This window comes from Asterias amurensis, chromosome 15 (genome assembly GCF_032118995.1).
Source record: "Asterias amurensis chromosome 15, ASM3211899v1".
NCBI classification, from domain to species: domain Eukaryota; kingdom Metazoa; phylum Echinodermata; class Asteroidea; order Forcipulatida; family Asteriidae; genus Asterias; species Asterias amurensis.
This window is the reverse complement of record NC_092662.1, coordinates 2802183-2828190: the sequence shown is the minus strand read 5'-3', so window position 1 is coordinate 2828190 and position 26008 is coordinate 2802183. Positions and strand designations below refer to the sequence as shown.

Here is a 26008-nt window from a genome sequence, read left to right as displayed (position 1 = left end):
TGCCGCAAAATTTCGAACGAGGCCGGCTGTTCATTTCATTTCAAGATGGCGGATTCAGAGGAGGGAAATTCGTCTGCTCGAGAATCGCAAAACGCAGCACAAGGACTTCCTCGGTTCGTTTGTGTGGAGTTTCCAGCACGGGTGCAGAATGTAGACAAAATGCTGAAGACCCTTGGTGGTGAAGAAACTATTTCAAATGTAAGCATTGAAACAAATAGTGGGGCTTTTTTTGTTTAGTAAAGTTTTGATGCTCCCACTCAGTCTCTCATCCATGTGCGCGCAATCTTTGTAAATCGTCATTTTCTGAATTCGCGCGGCGTGCCATCTTTTTCGTGGCAAATACTGTAATTCCTTGCATGATTTTAATAATTGCGCAGGATAGCTCGGGCGCAAACTTTGAACACCGAGCGCTCTTTTAAGTTTTAGTTTATCAACCATAATTCTCACCAACCATGGAGGCTCCATGGTTTGGTACAGATTTCTTTGAGTTAAATCAAATACTTATAGTAGCGTTCTGCTGGATCTTAACTTCTGTTTAAAATGGATACTTGTAAGTTGTGGTAAACAAATTTAGAGGAATGCCATGGTCTGGAATTGAAATGATTGGTATGTCAAATGTGTAAATAATGTGTACACAGTCCCCAGTACTGTTGTTTATTTAAAAAATAAAATAAAAAGCATTATTATTATTTTCTTTATACGATCGCCAACACTTATAAATGAAACACAACACAACTAAAGACATACTCCTAGAACGATGAGGTTCGTTCTGCTAGTGCTATCATTTTATCAATAAGACGATAGCGGAATGACCCTCATGTCATAGTTCTAATTTCTAGGGAGTACACAAGACCAATCCAACCAGGTCAAGTTTGTTTTTAAAGGGCAGTGGTTGTATGGTTTCCGTTGGTCGATCTGTGGTATCTCGGTCGTTTGCATTGCGTGATGGGTCGATTCTGTTGGCTATCTCGGATTTTGCTCCCTCTTTTCTTTACAAATGACTTCCACAATCACGGTTTTGCAAAAAATTGAATAAATTCTTCTTTCATTAGGCCTATGACTTATTCATTAACTGTATTTTGTTTTTATAATATTGTTACCCCCGCCCCCCAGGGTTATGGGGTGTGTTCTAGTTTGGAATAAAACATAATTATACAATACAATACAATTAAAGACCTGCATCATTGAATGGATTGTAATTGTATTACCTTGTTCTGATTTGTGGTTCTCAAGGATTTTATTTAGAGGGAAATAAAGTCTAAATTGCTAATTTCTTATTATTATTTGAAGATCTTTACTGCAGGCTCCAACAAGAAATTAGGAATGAAATTCAGACCCGACGACCCCTTCAGCCGACCCCTTTATGCCAGTAGGCACCAAGCAACCAATCTCCTTCTCAGGGTCAAAAAAAGATACAAGAAGAAGGCAGGGAGTGAGGGAAATGAAGCACAGGAGGACGACGAATGCACAGATGATGTAATAGTCGATGAGGAGGCAGAGTACAAGACAGAGCTTGTGGGTGTTCTTGACTCGGTTTACAAATTTAAAGGTTGGTACCAGGTACCGGCTTTCGTATTTCTACAAATATTTTTATTTTATTTTATTTTTTCTCCATTTTTTGTATTCGATATCCAATAACTGCCTCTTACAGGTATCATTAAAATAAATAACTGATAAAACTATGTATATTTATAAGTTTAGTATTATAAGGAGAGAAGCAAATATGATAATTGTGTTTCTCAAGGACACAAGTATCGCGACCAGGATTCAAACTCAATTTCTGCTGTAAAGTACAGAACTTGACCCTAGACCGCTTTTTTGTATTCATGATGCAATGATAACTCATTTCCTTTCCTATGAAACGATATTCTGTTTTCGCTTTTTGTGAAGGTTTGTGTGATTTCCAGTATCTGCCCATCCACAAGAACAAAGAAACCAATAAAATGGAGAGCCTGACCGATACGATTATTCCCAAGGAGCCAAAGGACACCACGTTCCTCCAGCAGGATGTTCCGCACTTCATGTTGCCCCCGGTCTTCTCTCGTACGGATATACCATCCAGTTACAACTACCAGCCAGACCTGCTACCAGCTTCAGAAAGTATCACGTACAAGGTAATAACTGCCCATTTAAGAATAAGGGCCATGTCATACGAGGCAACTTTACAGGCAACTTGGTTGCAACCAACTGCAGTGCATGCTATAAGCCCACCAATCTATCTCGGCTCCCTGGAGTTATACAGCCTATTACACTATTACCTCTACCCTCGCAGTACCATTTATACCCTCGGGTAGTGTCATGACCGGGATTCGAACCCACACCTCGATGACTAAACCACCAGAACTTGAATTTGTTGCTCTAAAATGCTTGGCCATGACACCCTACAAGGTACACTCATCCTGGAAGAGTAGGGGTTAACCCTGGTGTTTCTGGTTGACATAGTAACCACATTTGTTTACATGTTTTCTCAGGCTTGTGAGCTACATTGATAACACACACACTATGAGGCGTCCTTGATTTCATGCTGTGAAAGGTTAATTTTTTCTTGTTATAAACACAGGTTGCAAACACTCTTGACGCAAACATTACCGGCAGCGGACGAGCGAGGAGACCTCACAACACTTACGTTGTTTCATTCGAGGAGGAGAAAGATCTCCCTACTGCTCCCAAACCTGAAGCCTTGATCAATATCGAGAAATACACGGAGAAGAACAAGGACATTAAAATAATGATGGAAGAGATTGTACAGGTGATTTTATATTTCTTTCTAAGGGTATGTATACATGTATACATACATTTGGTAATTACTCTTAAAGGCAGTGGACACTATCACTTTTGGTAATTGTCAAAGACCAGTCTTCTCACTTGCTGTATCTCAATATGTGCATAAAATAACAAACCTGTGAAAATTTGAGCTCAATCGGTCATCGAAGTTGCGAGATAATAATGCAAGAAAAAACACCCTGGTCACAGGAGGTTGTGTGCTTTTAGATGCTTGATTTCGAGACCTCAATTCTAAATCTGAGGTCTCGAAATCAAATTCGTGGAAAATTACTTCTTTCTTGAAAACTACGTTACTTCAGAGGGAGCCGTTTCTCACAATGTTTTACACTATAAACCTCTCCCCATTACCCGTTATCAAGACAGGTTTTATGAGTGCAATGGAGATGAAAGACGAGTTCCAAGAATGGATCACAGCTGCCCATTGAAAGATAATCTCCCTTTATCCTTCTGTCAAAGCTGTCTGGCTTATTTTATCATCATTTTGTCTGTCAGGTCTTTCAAAAGCGTCCAATCTGGTCGCGTAACGCGTTGAAACACAACTGCACATTGACAGACCCCCAGTTGAAGGTGCTCCTGCCTGCAGTCGGCTTCTACTATCTGACCGGGCCATGGAGGGCGACGTGGGTGCGGTTTGGTTACGACCCTCGCAAGGATCCAGGTGCTCTGAAGTATCAAATGTTGGACTTTAGAATACGAAAAGGTAAGAGTGATACACAAATCTTGTTGAGGCAAATTTCATACCTCCTGTGTAGTGTTTCACGCCACTACTGTGACTTTTTTTTAACCCTTGGATGCGCATCGGGAAGTTTCAGTTTGCGTCATGCTGGCATTTGGTATGTAATCATCGTCATATTGGAGTTTTGTTACCAATATGATCGCTGGGTGTATAATTTCCCAGTGGGGGGGGGGAGTTAGAGGGAAGGGGCTAGTTCGACCACAAGAGGTTGGAAGCACACAAGACAAAATCCTTATCGGGAAGAGGGGGAAAAAGTTACTTAAAACTGAGTGAGACTGACTAAAAAGGGTGATATCTGTAACAAAAAGTTGTTAATTATTTCCTTCTTGATTTTAACTAAAACTAATTTTTTTTTTTTTAAGCGATGTTCCTCAGCAGAAGTACCTCGTCATCCAGAAAGCATTATAATCGCTTCAAGAAGACCAGCTATGAACGTCAACTGCCGATGTCGATCCAGAAACCATCGAGGAGGAGTCAGGCTTTCATCAAGTACAACGAGACCACAAGCCCTGGTGCAGAGGCTAAAAAAACAGTAGATAAGGTACAGACGGTCTGTTGAACCTCAAAAATTATCTTAACCCCAAAGCATCCTATGTGTAAGTATGAAATTTAAGCCCGTTCACACGACAGAAAAAAACAACATTCCTGGTGAAATTGTCTCAATGTTTGTAAATCTTACACAATGAGCTTTGGGTGATGAGAGCATAACAATTTTTGACATGTTCTACTTTTAAACAATATGAACATTATGAACCTTGTGCACACTTTCAATTGAAATGACTTGTTGAAACGAGCGTGAGTGGTAACATAAACAATCCCTGCTCATGTTAAATATTGAACCGTCTTTCCCCGTCAGGAATCCTACTTCTTGTTCAAGGAAGGTCTAGTCCCTGCCTACAACCAAATGTTCTACCAGTTGTGTGACATTAAGGATGATGGCCTCCAGGCTTTTATCAAAGGTGCGACTAGCGAGAACGATTGCTACCTGAAGACTGAAGATTTGTGCCAGTTGAGGTCCCTCATGAATGCCATACTCAAAAGAACACTGATACAGGAAGGTAAGTGGGATTCATGACCTTTTGACCTTCTCTGTTAAAGGCACTGTGGTGGATTTCACTGGTTGTAGCTACACGTAGGACAAATTGGATGCCGGCTAATTTTGTCGAGAGCATGGTCGGGAGGGTGGGTGTAGGGGCAGCGTAGCGCCTTACAATCTGGTGGGATCAACAGGGGCAGCATCTTTGGAAGCTGAAGGGTTTTAGGTTTTGTTAGAAGCTTTGATGGGTTCCCCAGGCTCTCTCTTGCCCATTTGTGCCTTTGACATAGTCATTGTCAGACGAAAAAAACATGTACAGGGAGCCATAGAAAATAAAAACTTAAAAAGTTAGTTTTAAAGTAAAATTAATGTTAGGGTAAAATAAATAAAAAATTCTGTTTCCGAATTTAAACTGAATCTCAAAATAGGGTAGGTACAGAAAGGTAAGACTAGTCTTATCTTGAGTTAAGGTGAGTTACTTGTCCTAACTTGGGACTAGCCTTTATATCTCCTATAAGGACTAGTTCTAACTGTCTGTGAAAACGACCCAGGAACACTATTGGTAATTACTCGAAATATTTGTTAGCATCAAAACTTACTTGGTAACAGGCAATGGAGAGCTGTTAATAGTATAAAACATTGTGAGAAATGGCTCCCTCTGAAGTAACATAGTCTTTGTAAGAAGTAATTTCTCACTCAAGGACCTATCTTCTTAAAGCTGCTTAAGCACAAATAGTTGCTTAGTACATCAAAACTAAAGTTACCAGCCAAAATACCATGTCACATGTACAATTTGTGGCTGGTATCCTGGTCTTTTTTTGCTATTAAGCAAGAAATTGTCAAGACAAATTCTTCTTTAAATGCAGCTCCATGAAATTGGGCCCTGGTTGCAAGATGCAAATGTTGGCAGCTCTTAATCAATTGAGGTCTCACACCAAGCCTTTGTTTCTTTCTTTAAAGAAAAATCAAGAGCAGCAAAAGAAGAAGGCGAGACACCAGGACCTTCTTCAGCGTCTCCAATCGGAGAAGTTGATCTGGACGACCAGGAGATGGAGGGAGTAGATGAAGAAGATGATGAAGAGGAGGAAGACAGTGGTGATGATGCAGAGAATGATGATGAACCCATTGATGATGCAAACATCGATGGCGAGGAAGAAAGTGAAAACGAGATGGAGACGGACATTTTGGAGTATTTGTCTGGAACATGATATAAGAGAAAACCAGCTGTGCTGAGTTGCCAGAGTCTGATGCAGCCACGAGTGTAGTGATGAACATCACTGAAAATTTGTGAGTTTTTCCTCCATTTTTCCGCCATATATTAAAATCTGTACTGATTTTTTTGTGTGGACATTCCTAATGAATCCATTCAAGAATTTAACAGAGTCACGTTGGATGATCTCGCATCTTGCATAGCTGTACTCTCATAGACAAACATTGCTGCTGTCGTGGAGAGGGTGGGTTGCACTTCAATTTGTGTTCTGTACTTGTGCTGTCAAGCTTGTGCGCTTAAGATGGATTCCACCATTGTTAAGCATTGTATTCAGCTCAACTGAAAGTCCAAGCATTTTGAGATTTTGCGAATCACGGCGAGTGCTTACTCATATTTTTTTAGGGGACATCACATCTGGGTACTAAATTTTAGAACCTTTCTTGTATTTCCATTGCCAAGACAGGGTTTCAGTTTGGAAATGATATTTTTAAAAGAAAAATGATTACTTTTCAACAGTAAAAGGAAAACCAAAACAAAAAAATGGACACAGGTTAAAACAAAATGAACATTTTGCTCCTCTTTTGTAATGCATATAATTTGTTTTGACGATTTATTTATTTATTGCATTATAATGTTTCTTATTTTTTCTTAAGTAAATAAGGCACAAATATATACATCAATTGCTGAAAGACTCAATTTAAAAAAAGATCAGTCTAAATGTTTCCATTTGAAATGTCCCAGTTAGATGAATAGGCAAATTTGCCAGTTTACGAAAACCATGAGATTTAAATTTGTACCAGGAAGAAATGTTGGTTTTGGGTTGTTTAAACATTGAGTCTAGATGTTTTGAGCAATATACTTGTTTTACAGGAGGATTTATACTTTCTATAAAAAGCGTACAAATTTCACTAAAAATATCGGTGCCAATTTGTTAAACAATCAGAAAGTACAAATATCTTTCAAGTTATGTAATAATGTTACAAATACATTTTCAGGTAAAAAAAACAGTTGTACATAAAGTATGAGTTGGGGTGTTTCATTATAATAAACATTCATCTTTACAAAAAGATATATACTTTTAAATTCACTTTAATTTCAATTATTTCACATATCCATTTACCCTCCTACTGTCTGACCATTTAACTTTAAATTAGTCTTTTTCTCATAACAAAAATATCAACCACATTAAAAAACCCGCTCTAAGAAAATCAAATCAAATCCAAATGTTTTTTCATACTTCATTTAAAAGAAAAAGACTTTAAAAGTCAGGATTTGAAGTTCCTACTCTAGCATGCAATCCACTAGACCACAGAACGTTTCTACCATTACGAATTTTTAAATGAAGTCCAGTTAACTGTGGTCCATTTAAAGGCAGTGGACGCTATTGGTAAATACTCAAAAAAATTATTGGCATAAAACCTTACTTGGTAACGAGTAATGGGGAGAGGTTGGGTAGTATAAAACATTGTGAGAAACGTCTCCCTCTGAATTTGATTTTGAGACCTCAAGTTTAGAACTTCAGGTCTCGAAATAAAGCATCTGAAAGCACACAACTTTGTGTGACAAGGGTGTTTTTTTCTTTCATAGTTATCTCGCAACTCCGATGACCGATCGAGTTCAAATTTTCACAGGTTTGTTATTTTATGCATATGTTGAGATTCACCAAGTGAGAAGACTGGTCTTTGACAATTACCAATAGTGTACACTGTCTTTAAACATCTTCAAATAAACTCACTCTTAAAAACGTTAAGGACTCAAAGTAAGACAGTATGCCTTTTTCAAAGAGAATGAAGATGTACGGCATTGAGCCCGGGTGTGCCGTCATAGTACTGTACCCGCTCGCCTTATTCCAGATCTGAAACTCATCGGCCCAGGTCGTTCCGTTATCATAACTCCATCTCAGGTTCAGATCGACTCCTACAAAGGATGAATGAAAAAATAAGTCAATAAGCCATTTGCGAGTTAGATTTGAATAATGACTGGTACAATGACTCGCTTAGTTACGATGCACCACTTACATTTGAATTCCTCAGACTATCGAGACAATTACTACGCAACGTGATTTGCGTTTTGGGATTTGGGGCAAGCATTTGCGTAGTTACGTAAGAGACGGTGAACACCCATACACAACTCTGAATGGCTGTGTATGGCACAATGGTACCAGGGTTTGCTCATCTTAGAGGTTGCTATACAAAAGCTTGCCCCTAATCACGTGGCGTAGCAACTGTCTCACTTGTCTGAGGAATTCAAATGTAAAGGGTGCATAGTAACTAAGCAAGTCATTGTAGCAGACATTATTAAAATTTAAAGTGAAGGAATAATTGGTCATTGAAGTTGCGAGATAATAATGAGAGAAAAAACACCCTGGTCACACGAAGTTGTGTGCTTTCAGATGCTTGATTTCGAGATCTCAAATTCTAAACTTGAGGTCTTGAAATCAAATTCGTGGAAAATTACTTCTTTCTTGAAAAAACAATGTCACTTCAGAGGGAGCTGTTTCTCAAAATGTTTTATACCATCAACCTCTCCCCATTACTCGTTACCAAGAAAGGTTTTATGCTAATAATTATTTTGAGAAATTACCGGTAGTGTCCACTGCCTTTAAATTGAACTCAGGAAAGAAAACTTTGAGGTACAATCAACACTTACTCTCTGTAGTACTTTTTGGGTTGCTGAAGAAGAGTACATTTTTATGGTAGACCATTCCAGCGGCGCATGCTGGTTCAATCAGCGTCTCGTCCAGGTACAGGTGCTCCATCGGGAAGGTTTCCGCTCCGTCGTAACTTCGAGTCACCATACGGCAGTGACAGTGGTAGCTGTACTGGTTACGTATGTTGACTAGGATAGAGCCATCCATCAGTTCGACTAACTGTGAAAAATAAACATAAAATGCCTAGACCCAGTAACTGGAGCTATGTACTCTGGTTTGAAAATCTGCGGTTGTACTAGCCAGTTAATTTTTTTTGACAGGAGTACAGCGCCCTAGTTACTGGTTTTTGTTGAATGCTGTGCAATGAGTTCATCTCATCCACTTATGGGGTTTTGAATAGGGGAATGAAAGATTGGGGATGAGTTCTTAAACGGCTGTTTAAAACCTTGAAAGGTTGTGGTTGATGATAATGGACCTTGCCTTGGCTTGGTCCTTTATTGCATGGCTATGACCTAGTCAACAATTTAAACTGGCGTTTAAGACCGAGCCTCTACTCTTTTATTCCCATTCATAATGCCCCTTTTGTTGAAAAAACTATAATCTTGACCATTTAACATCATCCACTGTGGTTTTGAATGATAGAAAAAATATGCAAGCCTGCAAATTGATATGGTGTTGAATGTATCAACTAATGTAATTAGTTCACAGTCAACCCTCCTACTGTTTGATCATTCAACCCTCCTACTGTTTGATCATTCAATATCATCCACTGCGCTTCAATTTAGGGTATTTGAGTGTCACCTACAACTACACCTTACCTGGCACTCATCTGGTAAGAAATCTCCGATCTGTTTCACAAGACCGAATGGTAGCCCGATCACAGATCCACCCCATCTCCACGTTGCTCCGTGATCGTCACTCAACAGACAGTACAAGCCATCCTTGTCTAGACTGCCATGTCCGCAAACGATAAGCCTGCCTTTATTTGGAGCGTATTTTTTCTGAACGGGTGAATAAAAAGTAACAAATAAAGAAAACAAGGGAAAGCACTTCTTGTTTTTGAATATTAAACCTTGGCAACATCCCAAGTTCTTTACCAAATGTGGCATGCATATTCAAACACAACATTTTTTTTAAACTATTGGCTTGGAAAAATAAGTACGGTTAAATTTTCTTTCCCTGGACAGAACACGTGCAGTTGCACTTAGCATTCTGTGCATTGTGTAACTTCTTCAGGAAATGCTACTCAATAAAGTAATGAGTTCTTGTTGTTAGACTAAGATGCTAGAAGGCATGTACAAGTATTGAGCCAGCATCATCTGTACAATGTGATTTTCTCAAATTTCATGAAAAAAGTAATAATAATAATTATAATTAATAATTTGGGGGGCTAATCATCCTTACTCTCAGCTAAGAGCTGAATTGCGAAGGACACGGCTACAACGTGTTCGAGAAGCAGGCATGCAAGGGCGCCTTTGGCTGCCAGCCACATCAACCCATAATGACCACGGAGCACAGCCAAGATCGGAAGTGTTTGATTTTTCCCAAGGGAGGAAAACTGGATGGTCTGGAAAACCCTTGTTGCACAGCAGAGAACCAACCCACAACTCAACTCACATATATGGCCCTGGCCGGGAATCGAACTGGGGTCACCTTGGTGAGAGGCGAGCGCTTTACGCACAAGCCAACCGTGCCAGGAAAGCAACTAAAGGGTGAAAAAAGTAGTCGGCATAGTGTATAAGTCTGTAGTTTTGCATTTCTGAATGTTCAACATATATGTTCTAGGTGAAGAATAAGGGAAACCCTTGCCTGCAAGCCATTCTCAGGAATTTTCACATTTGTAAAATCTCATCCGTGGACAAACAAGAGTTTACCTGAATGCCAAAGCCTGGACCTGGTGAGAACATCCATGTGCCCGGCCCCAGTAGTTTTTCCCCCTTGGTCCACGACACTCCATCATCATAGCTTTTTACCAACATCGTCGATGTAACGTTGCACTGATCATGATGGTTACAGATTGAGTACATGATGAAGATGACGCCTTTTTCATCGTCGACAATGACAGCGCCGAGGTTGATGCCATCGAAGATGAGGTAGCCATCGTCAACGACGACCTGTTGCGGTGCCCACTGGTCCCCTGCAAAAGAAAAACAGATTCTAAGGTTAAAATGAAGAGACCACTTGAAGATTTCCCAATGAAATATTCTGAAGGGTGCCTAGACAAAACTATAACAGTTTGCATTCAGATTGCTACAAAAAAAATGTATCAAGCCTTGAGCTTGATGTAATAATTGAACATTTCCTCTCTAGGAACAACACTCAAAATGAAGTCGGGTCAGGAGTGAGGAACTCCTAGTCGCACTTTTGCGTGCCTCTAGTTTTAAGTGTACACCTTGGGTCTAAGCTGGTTGTTGAGTAGGGGATTCCAGGCTTTTGCAGTATTGGTGAAGTATGACTTGATAGGCGTTGGTTCTTGAGGATGGAGTGGGTTAACAAAGTTTTTTTTACAACAAAAGTTATCATGATGAAGCTAGGAACGTTGATTCTCCAACCAAAGTTACCATACTAGAAAACTTGACTCAATACAAAAAAGACATTCGACTGACAAATCAAGCCTACCAAACTTGTCCAATGATCGACGTACGACCAGAAACTTTGGACCAGCATCAGAAGTTGAATATTTCCTGGCCTCCGCTACAGCCAAGAGGTGTCCTTTAGGGGTGTAGCTAAGTAGAGGGATACGGTAGGATTTGACGCTCGCATCTCCCTCCCTCCAAAGAACCTTCTCAGCTGAAATGTAGGGATTGACCTAAAATTTACATAACAGGAATACTTTTAAAGAATGATGGGAATGAAACTTTTTAATAAACGCATGCTGGACTCCCCCTGAAACGCATGCTGGACTCCCCCTGAAATCAAAGCTAGCCCTGATATGTGACCTTTATACCCTGCACTCTGTCGGCTTTACGTCCTGTCTTATGGACCCTACCGAGTATACAAGTAGAAGTAGAAGTATGCAATGGATGGCAGAGGGTATTAATACACTTGTAAGTTGTATGCAACGGAGCGGAGGATTCCAATTTACTCCTAGAACTATGAGAATCATTCCGACGATAGCAGAATGAACCTCATAGTTACAGTTTCTAGAAGTACCAAAGTGCCATCCCCATTAATTGTACCCCGACATAAACAGTGCATTACGCTTTGAGGTAGCCCAGGTTGGACTTTCAGGTTGGACTTATTAAAGTCCAACCTGGGCTACCTGAAAGTGTATTGCACTGTTTATGTCGGGTAGCAATTAATGGGGATGGCACTTCTAGAAACTGTAAAATGTAAGGCTGCTAGGACTGGTCCGAAGTTGGGACTAGTCTTAACTCTTTGTGAAATCGACCCCTGCATTGATATGCTTCAATACTTGTCACGTGATAATCACATGACCAACATTCTCAACTCAAAAGAAAAGTAACTAACGAAATCTTTCTGGTTTCTGATGATGATCAAACCATCAAACTGTACCTTTAAGCTCAAGTTTGACGTCTCAAAACTAGCACTAGCAGGTACAACCCCCAGAAATAGTAGTAGAGGAACGACTGTTCCATAAGCAGTCTGGCGAAGTGATGCCCTCATTTCGAGAGAATAATCTGTTAAAAAATGATAGACACCATTCCTGATGATGCTGGACGTCAACAATGCAATGTTTGGCTGATTATTTTGTGCGAGTGCATAAAACAGCCGTGATATAAATATTACACTCTGATACCGTTGAGGGCGTTTTAAATTAACCGACGACTGGTACATGTTACCAGTGCAAGTCTCTGATGTGGTACACAACATCGAACGGCAGAAAAGTAAGAAAATCACTATTATTTGGGGGTTAATTCGGCACTGGAATAATAATATATAACTTTGAATTATTGTTTACAAGCCACTAAATACATTAGGAAGTTGGTATGTATTAAAGCTTGTATTATCCCTGTTTCAGTTGATTTTTGTATTGTTTATAATTATTTTATGTTGAAAATGAACTTTCACACGTCTCATTGAATTGAACAAACGATCGAAATCAACGGGACAGTGATTATGTATTGTTCTGTTATGAATAACTTGTTCGTCATGGTCTTGTTATTTCTCACAGTGTAGGTGTGTCCTTTTTCGTGTCCAGTTTTGTAATGTAGCATGACAAACAGTTTACAATTTGTATTTTTTAAACAAGTCTCGTCACTCTGTCTGCTGACTGACCAAGTTGTTCCATTCTGTCCTTTACTTACTTACTTACTACTTATGATTGATGGGAGAAATTGTTTTTTTTTTATGCTTATATATGGCTTTTATGCCTTTGTGTGACCCCATATCCTATCATTGATTCCTTCCAATAGGCATCGAGCTCTTTCTTGAATGTTGACCTTTAATACACTTTGGTTCAATCGTGGTTTTTCTGTCGTCGCATTGATGATTGATTGTACTGCTACTGTTGCTCCAGCTTTGGGCAGGTCCTATCATTGAATTAATTCAATTGCTCAAAGGCAGTAGACACTATTGGTAATTACTCAAAATAATGATTAGCATAAAACCTTTCTTGGTGACGAGTAATGGGGAGAGGTTGATGGTACTATAAAACATTGTGAGAAAGGGCTCCCTCTGAAGTGCCATAGTTTTCGAGAAAGAAGTAATTTTCCACGAATTTGATTTCAAGACCTCAAGTTTAGAACTTGAGGTCTCGAAATCAACCATCTAAACGCACACAACTTCGTGTGACAAGGGTGTTTTTTTTCTTTCATTATTATCTCGCAAGTTCGGTGACCAATTGAGCTCAAATTTTCACAGGTTTGTTATTTTATGCATATGTTGAGATACACTAACTGTGAAGGCTAGTCTTTGACAACTACCAATAGTGTCCACTGCCTTTAATTCAAGATCAATAAGGTCGTTTATTCACAAGACCCACTAACTGGGCCGCTGTATTTACTGTACTCATTTTTATTGATTGATCAATATTTGTTTTTTTCCATAATTTAAAAAATATCTATATCTTATCATTAGGCTACTCCTGACCTATTAGAACTATTTCGGTTTCGTCCGCTATCGTCTGCTGTAACGGAGATGATAGCGGACAAAACTAAAATAGTTCTAGGTCTATCATTATAAACATTAATATTGAAAAAACTAAATAATAAAAATACCAGACTTCTCTCTCATCAAGTTTCATTGTGATTTTTACTTGAGGTCTAACTGTATATTTAGAAGTAGACACAACAGAAACTACAAAAACAACGATAGTCACTTGTTTGAAAGTGAAACTTGGCCTGGATTCATCTTTTGAGGGGACAAGGTCATTTTCATGGCAAAGGGCACTTCCATTGAATTAAATCTTTATTGTGTAGTTGGTAGGGAAGTTCTGAATGAAGGGGCACCAATCTGACCATCTCTACTTGAGAAAAATCTTCACAAATCAAAAGGCCAACCAATCGAAGAAATTTTCACGTTTGTTCCTGGGTTCCAGGGTTAAAACTAGCCAATTTAGGGGCGTACTTTTTTCAAAAAACTAAAAATGTTAAAACCACCTTATTATTTCAGGTCTGAGGAGAAGCATTTATTGTGATGCTGTAAATATTGTTTGAGATCATTTTGGAATCCAGAAATCACCAAGTTGCTCATTGTGCGTGTGACTCCCATAGTGAGGCTGAGAGGGAAACAAGATGGCTGACGACTCACAGCCAATCACAGGTGTCTGTGTAGTTGCTGACAAGTCTCAATGCCCAAAGTGTTACGAAGTGGTAAGTGTGGACAAAAAAAACCTGAATTTATCCGAATGTTGGAACCTGAGTAATTGATAAAAAATTACCCATAGAATAGACAGGGTTTAAAGTACCCGCTGGACCACTGGTAACCAAATAATTTACAAGTCCAGGGGTGGATTTCACAAAAGTTAAGACTACTCTTATCTCGAGTTAGGACGAGTTACTCGTCTCTCGACTAAATTAGGACTAGTCCTAAATCTTTGTGAAATCGACTCCCGTAGTCTTAGTGTTTGTCATATACTTTGGAAAGATTTACTCCGACTCTTGGGTAGGGGCTACATAAAGAAAGTATTTAAAAACACTGGACACTATTGGTAATTGTCAAAGACCGGTCTCACTTGGGGTATCTCAGCATATGCATAAAATAACAAACCTGTGAAAATTTGAGCTTGATTGGTAGTCTTAGTGTTTGTCATATACTTTGGAAAGATTTACTCTAATTTTTTTCCAGTAAAAACTTTCCACATTGTAGGTACAATGTACATCTGTGCTATTTTTTTAGCTATAAAAAGTGTTTTTATTTTCCTTTTTTATTCTTGATAGATTGAGACCACTACAGACAATCAAGATGCTGACCTTTGGAAAGACGGTTTCTTCAGGAAAGTAACAAGATATGTGTGCTTCACTCGTCAACTCGTTCAAGTATGTTTCAAGGATGGACCCTGCCCCAACCTCATGCACTAAGCTTACCCCCCCCCCCAAAAAAAAAAAAGAATAAATAAATTAAATTTAAAAAAATTCACCCTTGCAGAATAATAAAATAGAAAAAACACTTTAAATATTGAACCCAATCTTCTCTCCTAAAAACTAAGTGGGGAGGTAGTGCTTTTTGCTCTATCAGCCAGGCTTCAGACTGATGATACCCAAGCCTACATCCGTATGGACTGTAAAGGGTGTAACCCTGTTTCAGCCCTAGGAGTAAGTGGCAACAGCCTCTGAAAAAAATAACTTGCATTTAAAAAAAAATAAAATAAAAAAAAAAATAAAAAAAGGGAGAACAGGCCTGGAATTTCATCTTTGAGAGGGCAAGGCTATTTTTAAGTTGAAAAGGGCACTTCCAATGGAAAATCTTAAAGTGTATGAGAAAGTTTTGATGGGGCACCAGGGCCAAGACCAGGGCAACAGAGCCCATGGCCTTCGTGTCCTCCATGAAGTTCCAGGCCTGGGAGAAAGCGATCTTTCATTCGAAAAGTCTATTATATCAGTACCGTTTTTCAAAAGTGTTTTCCCACACTTCCAAAAATGTTTTTAAAATGAATGCTACATATTTTTTTCTGCTTTACAGGGCAATTTTGTGCTTGCTGATCTTACAGTAATCAAAGACAACGATCAAATACCTCAGGGCTATACTAGTATTGCAACCACTTCTGATACAAGTAAGTAGGATTTTTATTTTCATTTCAAAAGGTGGTAGCGTTTTGAGATAGTGCCTTAAATCTGGAGCGAACATGTCCACAATGGAAAAGTAATTCCCAAGAGAAATACACAACCTGGAAAGCGTTTTGCTTTTTGGTAACAAATTCAGATTCTTCTTAGTTTCAAATTTTGGGGCATATCAACTGTTATCCTTTTACAGAACCACATTACTTCAAAATGAAATGTTCTCAAAATGCTTTATACTATCATCATTTCCTTACCTAGACTGTGGACAAGTTGTTTAACATTTAAAAATGTTTGTCGCAGTGATAGCTTTCCGCCTCTATTTCGATTAATCTCCCCGCGATTCCCGCGGTATTCTCGCGAGAATGCTGGCCCAGCGAGACGACTGCTCTCACGACTAGGGTCCCATTTAACGGGGAGTAGAAGTCGGCAACCAGCAGTTTGTGCGAGAGCAGTGATCTCGCGAGAGCACCGCCACAACTTGACTATCTTACCGCGGCAGACCATTAACGACTTGTCCACAAGTCTACTTCTTACCCAGGGTTTTTTAGTTCCAAGAATTTTAAGATTGATTACCAAATGTATACATTCCCTTTAAACCATTTCCAGTTGAAAAACCACTTAATTTTTCTCTCAAACAGAGGAACCTGTCCTTAAGAAGAAGCTACTCATTGCACAGTTTGTCGCAAGAGGGTCAACAACAAGTGCGCTGTGTAACATTTTTTTGACGACGTCAAAAGCCAAAACACGATCATCTGAAGGTTCATATAGAGCGTAAGTACTAAACCATTTTTAAAAATGTGTGTTCGTAATTTTCATCACAAGTTTGCCCCAACTCAAACAAGACTAAAATCCTCTCTTGGGTAGGGGGCTACATGATGAAAGTATTTAATATGAAAATAGCTCTGAATGAGCTGAATGTAGGAGTTGCCATTCCTCTTCAAACAGTCTAGGTTGTAGGATGGAGGGAAACATGCACCAGGCAAGGAGCTCCAAAGAGATAATAATAATAATACGGCGTTTTTAAAGCGCACTTAATCTGTAAAACATTCAAAGGCGCTGGTCAAAGAACAAGAAGAAAATTTCACTCAATATCTGCATAGGCTTATCTGGAGAGATGGGTTCTGAGAGAATGTTGGAATCGTGAGATGTCATGTGTGTCCTTGAGATGTTGAGGTAAAAAGTTCCAGAGGCGGGGTGAAATGTTACTGAATGCCCTGTCCCCATAGCTGGATAAAGGGGTCAGAGGCTGATGCAGTACGTGGAATGAAGCTGTTGGAATGGCTCTTGGTTCTGCATCTTAACATGGCATGAGTGTATGGGTTAGAAGAAGCAGAAAGTCGTGATTTCACGATCAAACACCCTAATAGGATGAACTAGGTCGGAGACACTGGTGGCACATTTAATCTCAGGAAAATATCTGTAGAGACAACAGAGGCTGGCTCATAGACCTATGGTGGGAAAGAGGTTGTAACCTTGATCCCAACGCTTCACTAACAAAATTTGCACTCTGCCTTATAAAGATAAATGGCAGAAGTTTATCTATCATTCAAAATTGCACTGGACAATGGGGGAAAAACACTCTGTTGCTTTGAATGTTGGTAATTTCATCTTTGTGATTACTTTAATTATTGGAACAAAATTCTATTTGTTATTGCAGGGAGATTAATGGACTTATCTTGTATTTGAAAACGGGCCCAATTCCAAGTCAGGCAGTTGGGCCTGTCCAGCAAAATGCACAGCCTTCAAGCAATCCCCAGCCATACAATAGCACACCTAGTTACTCATATGGGTAAGTAACACTAATTGGGTACTTGACTTTTTTTAACACTTGGCTAAAAAGTTATATAGAGCTGCATTTGAAGACACTGGACACTATTGGTAATTGTCAAAGACTAGTCTGCACAGTTGGTGTATCTCAACATATGCATAAAATAACAAACCTGTGAAAGTTTGAGCTCAATCGGTCATTGAAGTTGCGAGATACTAATGAAAGAAAAAACACCCTTGTGGCACCATGCTCACACGAAGTTGTGTGCACTCAGATGCTTGATTTTGAGACTTCAAACTCTAAATCTGAGGTCTCGAAATGAAATTTGTGGAAAATTACAGCTTTCTTCGAAAACTACGTCATTTCAGAGGGAGCTATGATATTAACTATATTGAGTAATTACCAATAGTGTCCACTGCCTTTAAGCAAAAAAAAAAGGAGTGGGTCACCAGTCAAAACAATGTGAAGTTAATGTTAAACAATACTTTTTTGTGCTTATAGGCTAAATTTTAATTTGGACCAAGGACCAAGGTACAAATTGTCTGTATTTATGTTTAATTAACTTCTGCAGATCTGCAGGACAGCAGAGCACCAGTCCAGCCCAGCCTCTCCCGTACCAGTATCCACCGAGAGGGGCTAAAAGTGGTACCCTGACTCGCCAACCATCTATGATACAAACGAATGCAGCTACTGAACGAATTCACTCAGGTAGGAGCCTTGTTGTTATGGTGTAGCCACAATAGTGACCTTGTTCCCAGGGTTGATCAATCTCGTCACACCAATTCTTATTCCAGCTTGCCATGTTTGCTCATAACCCCCTGGAATGGTTCAATTTAAAAATGTTCTTAAATCTGGCACATTTTATTTAGGCCTTTGGTTGATCTCAAGTATGATAATGCGCAAAAGAGGCAACAAGTCAATTAAATATCGGCAGTTAACGGTGTTTATCAATTAGTGGCAAACTCTGTTTTTTGGGGGGACCTCTGAGTTGGTGGTGTGATGATACCAACGGATGTCTTGTATTGTCCTTGTGGACAGTGTCACTTGAAATAAACCATCTATTTATTGTGGTGTTTTCTTGCAGCCATTGAAGGAGTTCCATTTGAAGTTCATGCCTCGCTTCAAGACAATAACCAATCCTATGTAAGTACTTTGTTAGTTTGTTATGAATAACAAGTACTAATAATAACTAGTTCTTATATAAGTGCTTTTGCAATAACCTTATCAATGTACTTTTTGTAGAACAAAAAACACAATGTCTTTAGATTTACACTAAACTTACACAGTTTGAAGATACCGATAGTATAAAGCTTCCCTGAAAATACTAGTTGCTGAGGTGATGTAGTTTTCGAGAAATAAGTAAAACAATGTCATGAAAATAATTTTTTTTCTAACTGATTATGAGACGAAAATTATTTTAGCTTTTAAAAACGTATTTTCATGACATAAATGTTTTACATATTTCTCAAAAAATACAGCACCCAATATTTTAAGGGAAGCTTTGTATTATCATTATCTTCAAACTGTGAAAGTTTAATGTAAATCTGTGGACATTGTGTTTTGTGTTAGAAAAAGTGGCCAAATCCTTTAACATCAGTGTCATTGTCATTGGGCCAATAAGATTCCTTCAGCTCCCTGTGGAGTAAACAGCCCCCCCACCCCACTGCTGCTGTGACGCTCCAAAGTATTTTTTTTAAACACAATATCAACCTCTACCTTCTACCCATTTATACCCTTGGGTGAAGAGAAGAATTTTAGCAAAGCATTCTTGCTCAAGGACACGAGTGTCATGACCGGAATTCAAAACACGCACTCTGACGAGTTATAACAACCAAAACTTAAATTTGATGCTCTTAACCACTCAGCCTTGACGCCATACACTGAATGCCAATTATCCAAATTTTCTTTGAGAACTTCCTGAAACACAGCACTGACTTTGTTATTGTTAAATATAATCACGCTTATTTCCTGATCTTCCAAGTTTTTTATTTTTATTTCTTCTATTCAGGATGCACCGACATTACCCTTTCCATCAGAGCAAGATGTGATGTTTAAGTATAGCTATGATTTCCGGACAGAGTATCAGATTAAACAACGGGTATGCGCCTCTCCTTAGAGCCAAGCCGACAACATTTGGTAGGGCCAGTTAAAAGCCAGTTTCCACACTTTGTGATCCAAGATATGCATGAATTGAATTAACAAACCTGTGAAGGTTTAAAGGAACACGTTGCCTTGGATCGGTCGAGTTGGTCTTTGAAAAACGTTTGTAACCGTTTTTTATAAAATGCATATGGGTAGAAAGATGTTGTAAAAGTAGAATACAATGATCCACACAAACATGCCTCGAAATTGCGTGGTTTTCCTTTTACCTTGTCGACTAACACGTCGGCCATTTATGGGGGTCAAAATTTTGACTCCCATAAATGGCCGACCATGTTAGTTCGCACAGTAGAAGGAAAACCTCGCAATTTCAAGGCAAACTTGTGTGGATCATTGTATTCTACTTTTAAAACATCTTTCCAACCATATGCATTATATAAAAAACGGTTACAAACGCTTTTGTTTTGACCAACTCGTCCGATCCAAGGCAACGTGTTCCTTTAAAGACACTGGACACTATTGGTAATTGTCCAAGACCAATCTTCTCACTTGGTGTATCTCATCATATGCATCAAATAACAAACCTGTGACAATTTTAGCTCAATTGGCCTTCGAAGTTAGGAGATAATAATGATAGAAAAAAAAACCTTGTCTGCAGCATGGTCACACGAAGTTGTGTGCTTTCAGATGCTTGATTTCGAGACCTCAAATTCTAAATCTGAGGTCTCGAATTCAAACTTTTATTTGTATACATCAACCTCTCCCCATTACTCGTTACCAAGTAAGGTTTTATGCTAATAATTATTTTGAGTAATTACAAATAGTGTCCCCTGCCTTTAAAGGCACTGGACATCTTTCTTTGGTAATTGTCAAAGACCAGTAGCACTTTGTGTATCCTAACACTGTATCCTAAAATTAGTATAAAGAAACACAACTGTGAAAATTTGGACTCAAGTAGTCATCAAAGTTGCAAGGGAATAATGAAAGAAAAACACCCTTGTTGCACTGATAAAATCGTTTATGTGCTTTCAGATGCCTAATAAAAGTCTTCAGAGTGAAATGAGTGGATATCTTCACAGAGCATAACTTCCAGATCCACGTTTACTCATCAGCGTAGCTCATGACCTGTGGGAATAGCGCCCTCTAGTGTTGATATATTACACAGAGGGATCAATTTCTTTCAATGTTTTATACTATCAACAACTCTTGGTTGCGTATACCAAGTAATTTGTTATGCTAGCGATTATTTTGAGTACTTACCAATAGTGTCCAGTGCCTTTAAACATTCTGAATTTATGCTGTTTTTCAAACATCAAAACCCTTCTGTCTGCATTGTATTTATTTCCATCTAAACTCTTTACATTCCTTCTGTTTATAAATGCTAGGCGTATTCAGTATACTGCCATCTTTCTCATTTTTTTTTACTAAAGGCCCGGTCCTACTGCAGCGATAACGGGAACTATAACGATAACGACGCAAAGAGAACGCATTCTGTTGGTTGAATGAGCGTGTTCGTATTCTGTGGAGCAATTCGACCAATAGAACAAGTTCTCTTTGCGTCGTGATCGTTATCGTTTTCGTTATCGCTGCAGTGGGACCGGGCCTTTATCATTCTAATTTATTATTCAAATGCATTTGGTGATGTCATAATTATATTCATTGTGAAAATATCTTCACATTCATCTGATGTCATAAATATATTTATTATGATAATTTATTCATATATGCATCTGATGGCATCCTACATACCACTACGTAACATATGGTAACTTATTCACATACATCTGATGACATTCTTAGCTATTATGGATTGTAGTCACAGCCTCAAAATATTTTTGTTTACACCTTTCCTATTTTCATTTCTTAACAAACAGTAATATATAAGGACGTGAGTTTGTCTTCAAACTTAACAGCTGCCAAAATGTTTTAGCATATACAACCTCTAAAAAATATACACACATTTTTGGAAAGTTTTACTCTTTTATTTCACTACCTTCGCATGGCCCTATTTCATAAAGCTGCTTTAGCACAAAAATGATTGAAGCGCAACAACAAAATGCTTACCAGAATAAGGTTACCAGCCAAAATAGCATGTCTCATGTTCAATCTTTGACTGGTATCCTGCTTCCTTTTAGCTTAGCAGAAAATTTTTAAGCACCATTTTCTGCAGATCTTTGAAATATGGCTCAGGTCTGGAGTATGACTGGAAACGATAACTTTCAAGCCAAAGACAGCAAAAAGCGAGTATGGCATGCTATTTTATGTAACACTTTTCAGCCTTTTTCTTGCATAAAAATTGTAAATATTGTGACATATTAAGTAATTACCCACAAGGGAAACTGACAGGGTAAGAGTTTAAACAATTTTTGGTCAAACAAAAGACAAATTGACTGTAGTTGGAGTTGAATCTGCTACCTCTAGATTACCACTGACGCTGCCATCTTGCCCTAATGTTGGCGGTAGGTTGGCCATCTCCCTATTTTCTCAATATCTTTGTTCAGGGTGCCAGTCAGAAGCTGTTCAACCTGTAACTGCCAGGTACCCAGGGATCACACCCAAGTTTATGATACAACATAGGCAGTGGCAGCAGAGGGATCACCTAAAGGGGATGTAACTTTTTATTTCAAATATTAATTTATAAGTCACACGGGAAACTGACCGAAGGTCGCAGGTTCAAGTTCCACTTTACTCAAGTTGTCTTTTGTTTAACCCTAACTTAAACATAAATACCAATATTAAATTCCAACTTGTATACATTTTAACATGTTGGATTTATGGTGGACTTGTGGGTGCCTGGAGTCAATTTCACAAAGACAGTCTTATTGGGATTAGTCCTTTGACTTTTTAGTAGTTAAAAACTGAAGGCAGTGCACTATTGGTAATTACTCAAAATAATGATCACCATAAAACCTCACTTGGTAACGAGTAATGGGGAGAGGTTGATAGTGTAAAACATTGTAAGAAACGGCTCCCTCTGAAGTGGCGTAGTTTCTTTCATAGTTATCTCGCAACTTCGACAACCGATTGAGCTCAAATTTTCAAAGGTTGTTACTTTATGCATGTGTTGAGATACACCAAGTGGGAAGACTGGTCTTTTACAATTACCAATAGTGTCCAGTGTCTTTAAGGCTAGTCCTAACTTAGGACTCCTAAGTTAGGAAGAGTAACTCGACCTAAATCCCGAACCGACTATTCTTTGTGAAATCCACCCCTGTTCCCAGTCATCATTTGTTCAGTTTTGTTTTGTTGCAAATGACCTTTGAACTTTCATTTCAATTGTTTCTATGAAGGTGGGATGCCCAAAGTGGTCTTTAAATATTATATTTTATGAATTATCTTGTAACTTGTGTTCCCACTTAAAATACCTGCATGTAAAATATATATGGTTTTTTTGCTTAATATATTAAACTTGTTACTTAAAATATTAAATAACAAATTTGAAGAGGTTATTTTTAAGATGGGATAAAATATTTCATTGAAAAAGTTAATGAAATTTGCATGAGTCAAAACAAACAATTTTTTGTTAGATTACAGACTACCTTTTCTACACAACAACCATGTATTTGAAAGATTCTCAAATTGTGTTGAGATGAAGGGTGCACAAATAATGTAAAAAGATGACAGAATTGTAAGCTGATCAACCAAATCCGATGGCTGCGTTTCCCTTTAGTGTAATATGTAAAAGTGAATTGCAGTATAACATTACACATAATTACTCTTACTTAATACATCTCAGTTGTATAAATATACATTTTAACTTCCTTTTTGAAATAAATGTTATTTTAAATCTTTAGTTCCTCTTTGTCACTGCACTGTTTATTTTGTCCATAGAAATTTCCACTAGTTGCTTGTTTTGTTTTACCATGGATATAGGTAAAATCATTTAAAAAATCGATAAACGAACTTTATTATTAAAAATTCGTGCCTAAGATATTTTTCTACCTGAAAGAAAACAAGTAGAAAAATGGTAAAATATAGGTGTTTTTTGCACACACTCAAACTAGGCGAATTTAAGTTAAAATGTTCTGTAAAAAAAGAGTTCAATTTGAAATTATGAGAAAATCTATAAAATAAAAATTCGATAGTAATTTCTCACAAAATATATATCAAACCAATTCACAATTAATTACAAAGTTTTAAAGAGTCGAGTAAAAATTAAGAAAAGCGTGATTTATCAATAACTGAATCAAAAGTGACTGAGCGAGCCAGTATCAGTTAGTCTGGTGCTCAGGTCAATACATTTCTTTTACTGGTAACAAATGAAATGAAAAGGGGCGCGATCGATAAAAACAAAACCCGGGGAAATTTGAGTGCCGTCTGCCACATGCCCGAAGATCCAGGAACATGTATTCTACTGATAAAACGTCTCTGTAGGATTGACAAATTTGACGAGCCTCTTCAAATGGTACAACCATGTAGTTTTATTTTTGTGGAAGAGGCAGCATTTCAGCTCCAGCTTGAGTGGATGTGCAACGTTGCTACCACCCCTTCATGACATGACCTCACGCCGCGGTGTAGGCGTGGTACATGATGATGATGAGAGAATGCCCCTGACAGTGCAATGGAGTCCGACGTCCTTCCATGTGAGCTAGGCTTCACTCATATTCTTAGGATACAAGGTAATTGTTTTATACTGTTTTACGTTTTCACTTGACACGAATAGTGGGTAAACAAAAAGTGTATTTACCCCCGCGGCTTGAGCCTTGACCAACACAGCAGCAAAGTCACAAAATTATTTGCAAATTGTAACAAAACCTGAATGTCGGAATGCTCGCAGGGTCGAATTGCTGTGTGATGAAGGCCCTCGCCGCGCGCTCTTCATCAATGGGAATAAACTGTTTGAGGTATTTATGAATTCAGTTTAATGTGTTAACGTAGTCAGGTTGGCCAGTTGGCCATTTGCTCAGTGATTTCTGTCCATACCTTTCACCTCTGTGGACTCCTGTTCACTGGACTGAGCTAAGCATGAGTGGATTTGGGTGTTCAGTCCTTCCCTGACTGTTGGGTTTTCACTGTATAAGGGTTTTCCTCCCCAATTGTCTTAATTTGCACTTTCTTCATAGTCTTAAAAAAAAACTTCTAAAAAATTGACAGTGGTTCTCAATTAGGTCACTAATTAATATGATGCTTTGCCACGTTCAGTTTTAGAAAGCACCTGTCTCTTCAATGCAAACCACAAGAGGGCAGTATTCAACTTGATGGGTCTGAAAAATATCACATCTCAACAATCCATGTAAATTTATTTAGGTAGCTCGAACCAACAACAAAAAGATAGAGAGAACTCGAAAATGAAGCGACATAGTTGTTAGTTTTCGTCAGTGCAGTAGAATTAAAATTGGCAAAAGATTAGGTTTTTGACCACCATGTTCCTGCACAATGCACTTGAGTCTGTACAGAATTTTTTGTTAAAGGAACACGTTGCCTTGGATCGGTCGAGTTGGTCTTTTAAAAGCGTTTGAAACCGTTTGTTATGAAATGCATATGGTTAGAAAGACGTTTTAAAAGTAGAATATAATGATCCACACAAGTATCACTCAAAATTGCACGGTTTTCCTTTTACCTCGTCGACTAACACGGTCGGCCATTTATGGGAGTCAAATTTTTGACTCCCATAAATGGCCGACCGTGTTAGTACGTGACGTAAAAGGAAAACCGTGCAATTTTGAGTGATACTTGTGTGGATCATTATATTCTACTTTTAAAACATCTTTCTAACCATATGCATTTCATAACAAACGGTTTCAAACACTTTTTATAGACCAACTCGTCCGATCCAAGGCAACGTGTTCCTTTAAAGTAATGTATTGATCAATGTATCCACAAGGATAGGCGTACATGCTCAACAGTTGCCAACAGTAACGAGCTCTATTGTCAAAAGCGTCACTATGGTTACTTCATATAATGCCAAGATTTTCTGAAGGTGAAACTGCTGTAGGCGGCCATTGTTTAGCAAAAATAGCAGGTTCGCAATGATGTGCACGATTAGAGATGCTAAATAATATTGAAGTACCTTGACATTATTAATGTCAAAACGGTAGAAAAAATTTGTATAATATTTTGTGTGGGCGACAACCATTTGTGTCCCATATTTTACAGGTATCACCTACCAACGATGTTGGTGTAACAAAATTGCATCTGAAGGATATAAAACAGCTTCGTGGCATGATATATAACTTGCAGCAAGTTGCATACTGCAAAATACATGTTCTTATTGTATTCACAATGATCACCCCCCCCCCCCCGCCCCGACGTGATATTTTAGGGGAAACCCATTGTACATGTATTGGTTTATAAATGGATTTCTAGTGCTATTGATAGAGTGCATAATATTTTGTTGTTACCATAATACCAAACGTGCATCCGTTGTAATGATGTCGTTGAACCAGGATCACTATTGTATGAAGTCAGCGACTGTACGATATTATTTCTATATCACAGTGTATTCAACTTGTTTGTCATAAATGTACATGTGTAAATATTATTTGTATAAAGAAAAACACTTTCAAAGGAACAAACCATGGCAGCCAATCAATGATTGAGGGT

The 26008-nt window shown here is 38.4% G+C and overlaps 3 protein-coding genes and 1 long non-coding RNA gene across 6 annotated transcripts in view; 3 read left to right on the top strand and 1 right to left on the bottom strand.

Moving 5' to 3' along the window:
- Nucleotides 1–45: 45 nt before the first annotated feature.
- LOC139947967 (general transcription factor 3C polypeptide 5-like) lies at nt 46–5764 on the top strand. 2 transcript variants are annotated; one of them, XM_071945871.1, is made up of 8 exons: nt 46–198; nt 1291–1549; nt 1891–2114; nt 2561–2749; nt 3277–3484; nt 3883–4061; nt 4377–4578; nt 5517–5764. In XM_071945871.1, exons 1-8 carry the CDS (start codon nt 46–48, stop codon nt 5762–5764), a joined length of 1662 nt encoding a protein of 553 aa, XP_071801972.1. The 2 variants fall into 2 exon arrangements, with proteins under 2 accessions (XP_071801972.1, XP_071801973.1); XM_071945872.1 differs by having other exon boundaries at nt 125–198; nt 1304–1549.
- A 55-nt stretch (nt 5765–5819) lies between these two features.
- On the bottom strand, nt 5820–12126 carry LOC139947968 (sialidase-1-like). Its single transcript, XM_071945873.1, has 6 exons — nt 11933–12126; nt 11036–11225; nt 10291–10553; nt 9235–9417; nt 8416–8635; nt 5820–7683 (listed from the first exon to the last, which is right to left on the bottom strand). Exons 1-6 carry the CDS (start codon nt 12041–12043, stop codon nt 7478–7480), a joined length of 1173 nt encoding a protein of 390 aa, XP_071801974.1. The 5' UTR covers nt 12044–12126; the 3' UTR covers nt 5820–7477.
- An 82-nt stretch (nt 12127–12208) lies between these two features.
- LOC139947969 (multivesicular body subunit 12B-like) lies at nt 12209–21604 on the top strand. Its single transcript, XM_071945874.1, has 10 exons — nt 12209–12264; nt 13991–14190; nt 14758–14856; nt 15500–15590; nt 16236–16368; nt 17255–17386; nt 17937–18073; nt 18450–18508; nt 19374–19501; nt 20498–21604. The coding sequence occupies exons 2-9, from the start codon at nt 14113–14115 to the stop codon at nt 19479–19481; spliced, it is 837 nt and encodes a 278-aa protein (XP_071801975.1). The 5' UTR covers nt 12209–12264; nt 13991–14112; the 3' UTR covers nt 19482–19501; nt 20498–21604.
- Nucleotides 21605–23800: 2196 nt separating this feature from the next.
- Nucleotides 23801–26008, top strand: part of LOC139948445 (uncharacterized) — a 38701-nt gene continuing 36493 nt past the window's right edge. For both annotated transcript variants that reach the window (XR_011787446.1, XR_011787445.1), the window contains exon 1: nt 23801–24084. This is a non-coding gene — a long non-coding RNA (uncharacterized lncRNA). The remainder of the gene's footprint in view (nt 24085–26008) is intronic.

Bases quoted from the DNA above. Each gene is read 5' to 3' on its own strand.
- LOC139947967 (XM_071945871.1), top strand. From the start codon at position 46: ATGGCGGATTCAGAGGAGGGAAATTCGTCTGCTCGAGAATCGCAAAAC. The intron at 2,115-2,560 runs GTAATAACTGCC...TTATAAACACAG, and splicing joins CAGAAAGTATCACGTACAAG to GTTGCAAACACTCTTGACGC. The intron at 4,062-4,376 runs GTACAGACGGTC...TTTCCCCGTCAG, and splicing joins CTAAAAAAACAGTAGATAAG to GAATCCTACTTCTTGTTCAA.
- LOC139947968 (XM_071945873.1), bottom strand. From the start codon at position 12,043: ATGAGGGCATCACTTCGCCAGACTGCTTATGGAACAGTCGTTCCTCTA. The intron at 9,418-10,290 runs GTAAACTCTTGT...TCACCCGTTCAG, and splicing joins GTCCAGGCTTTGGCATTCAG to AAAAAATACGCTCCAAATAA. The intron at 7,684-8,415 runs GTAAGTGTTGAT...CATCCTTTGTAG, and splicing joins CCCAAAAAGTACTACAGAGA to GAGTCGATCTGAACCTGAGA.
- LOC139947969 (XM_071945874.1), top strand. From the start codon at position 14,113: ATGGCTGACGACTCACAGCCAATCACAGGTGTCTGTGTAGTTGCTGAC. The intron at 14,857-15,499 runs GTATGTTTCAAG...TCTGCTTTACAG, and splicing joins TCACTCGTCAACTCGTTCAA to GGCAATTTTGTGCTTGCTGA. The intron at 16,369-17,254 runs GTAAGTACTAAA...TTGTTATTGCAG, and splicing joins TCTGAAGGTTCATATAGAGC to GGAGATTAATGGACTTATCT.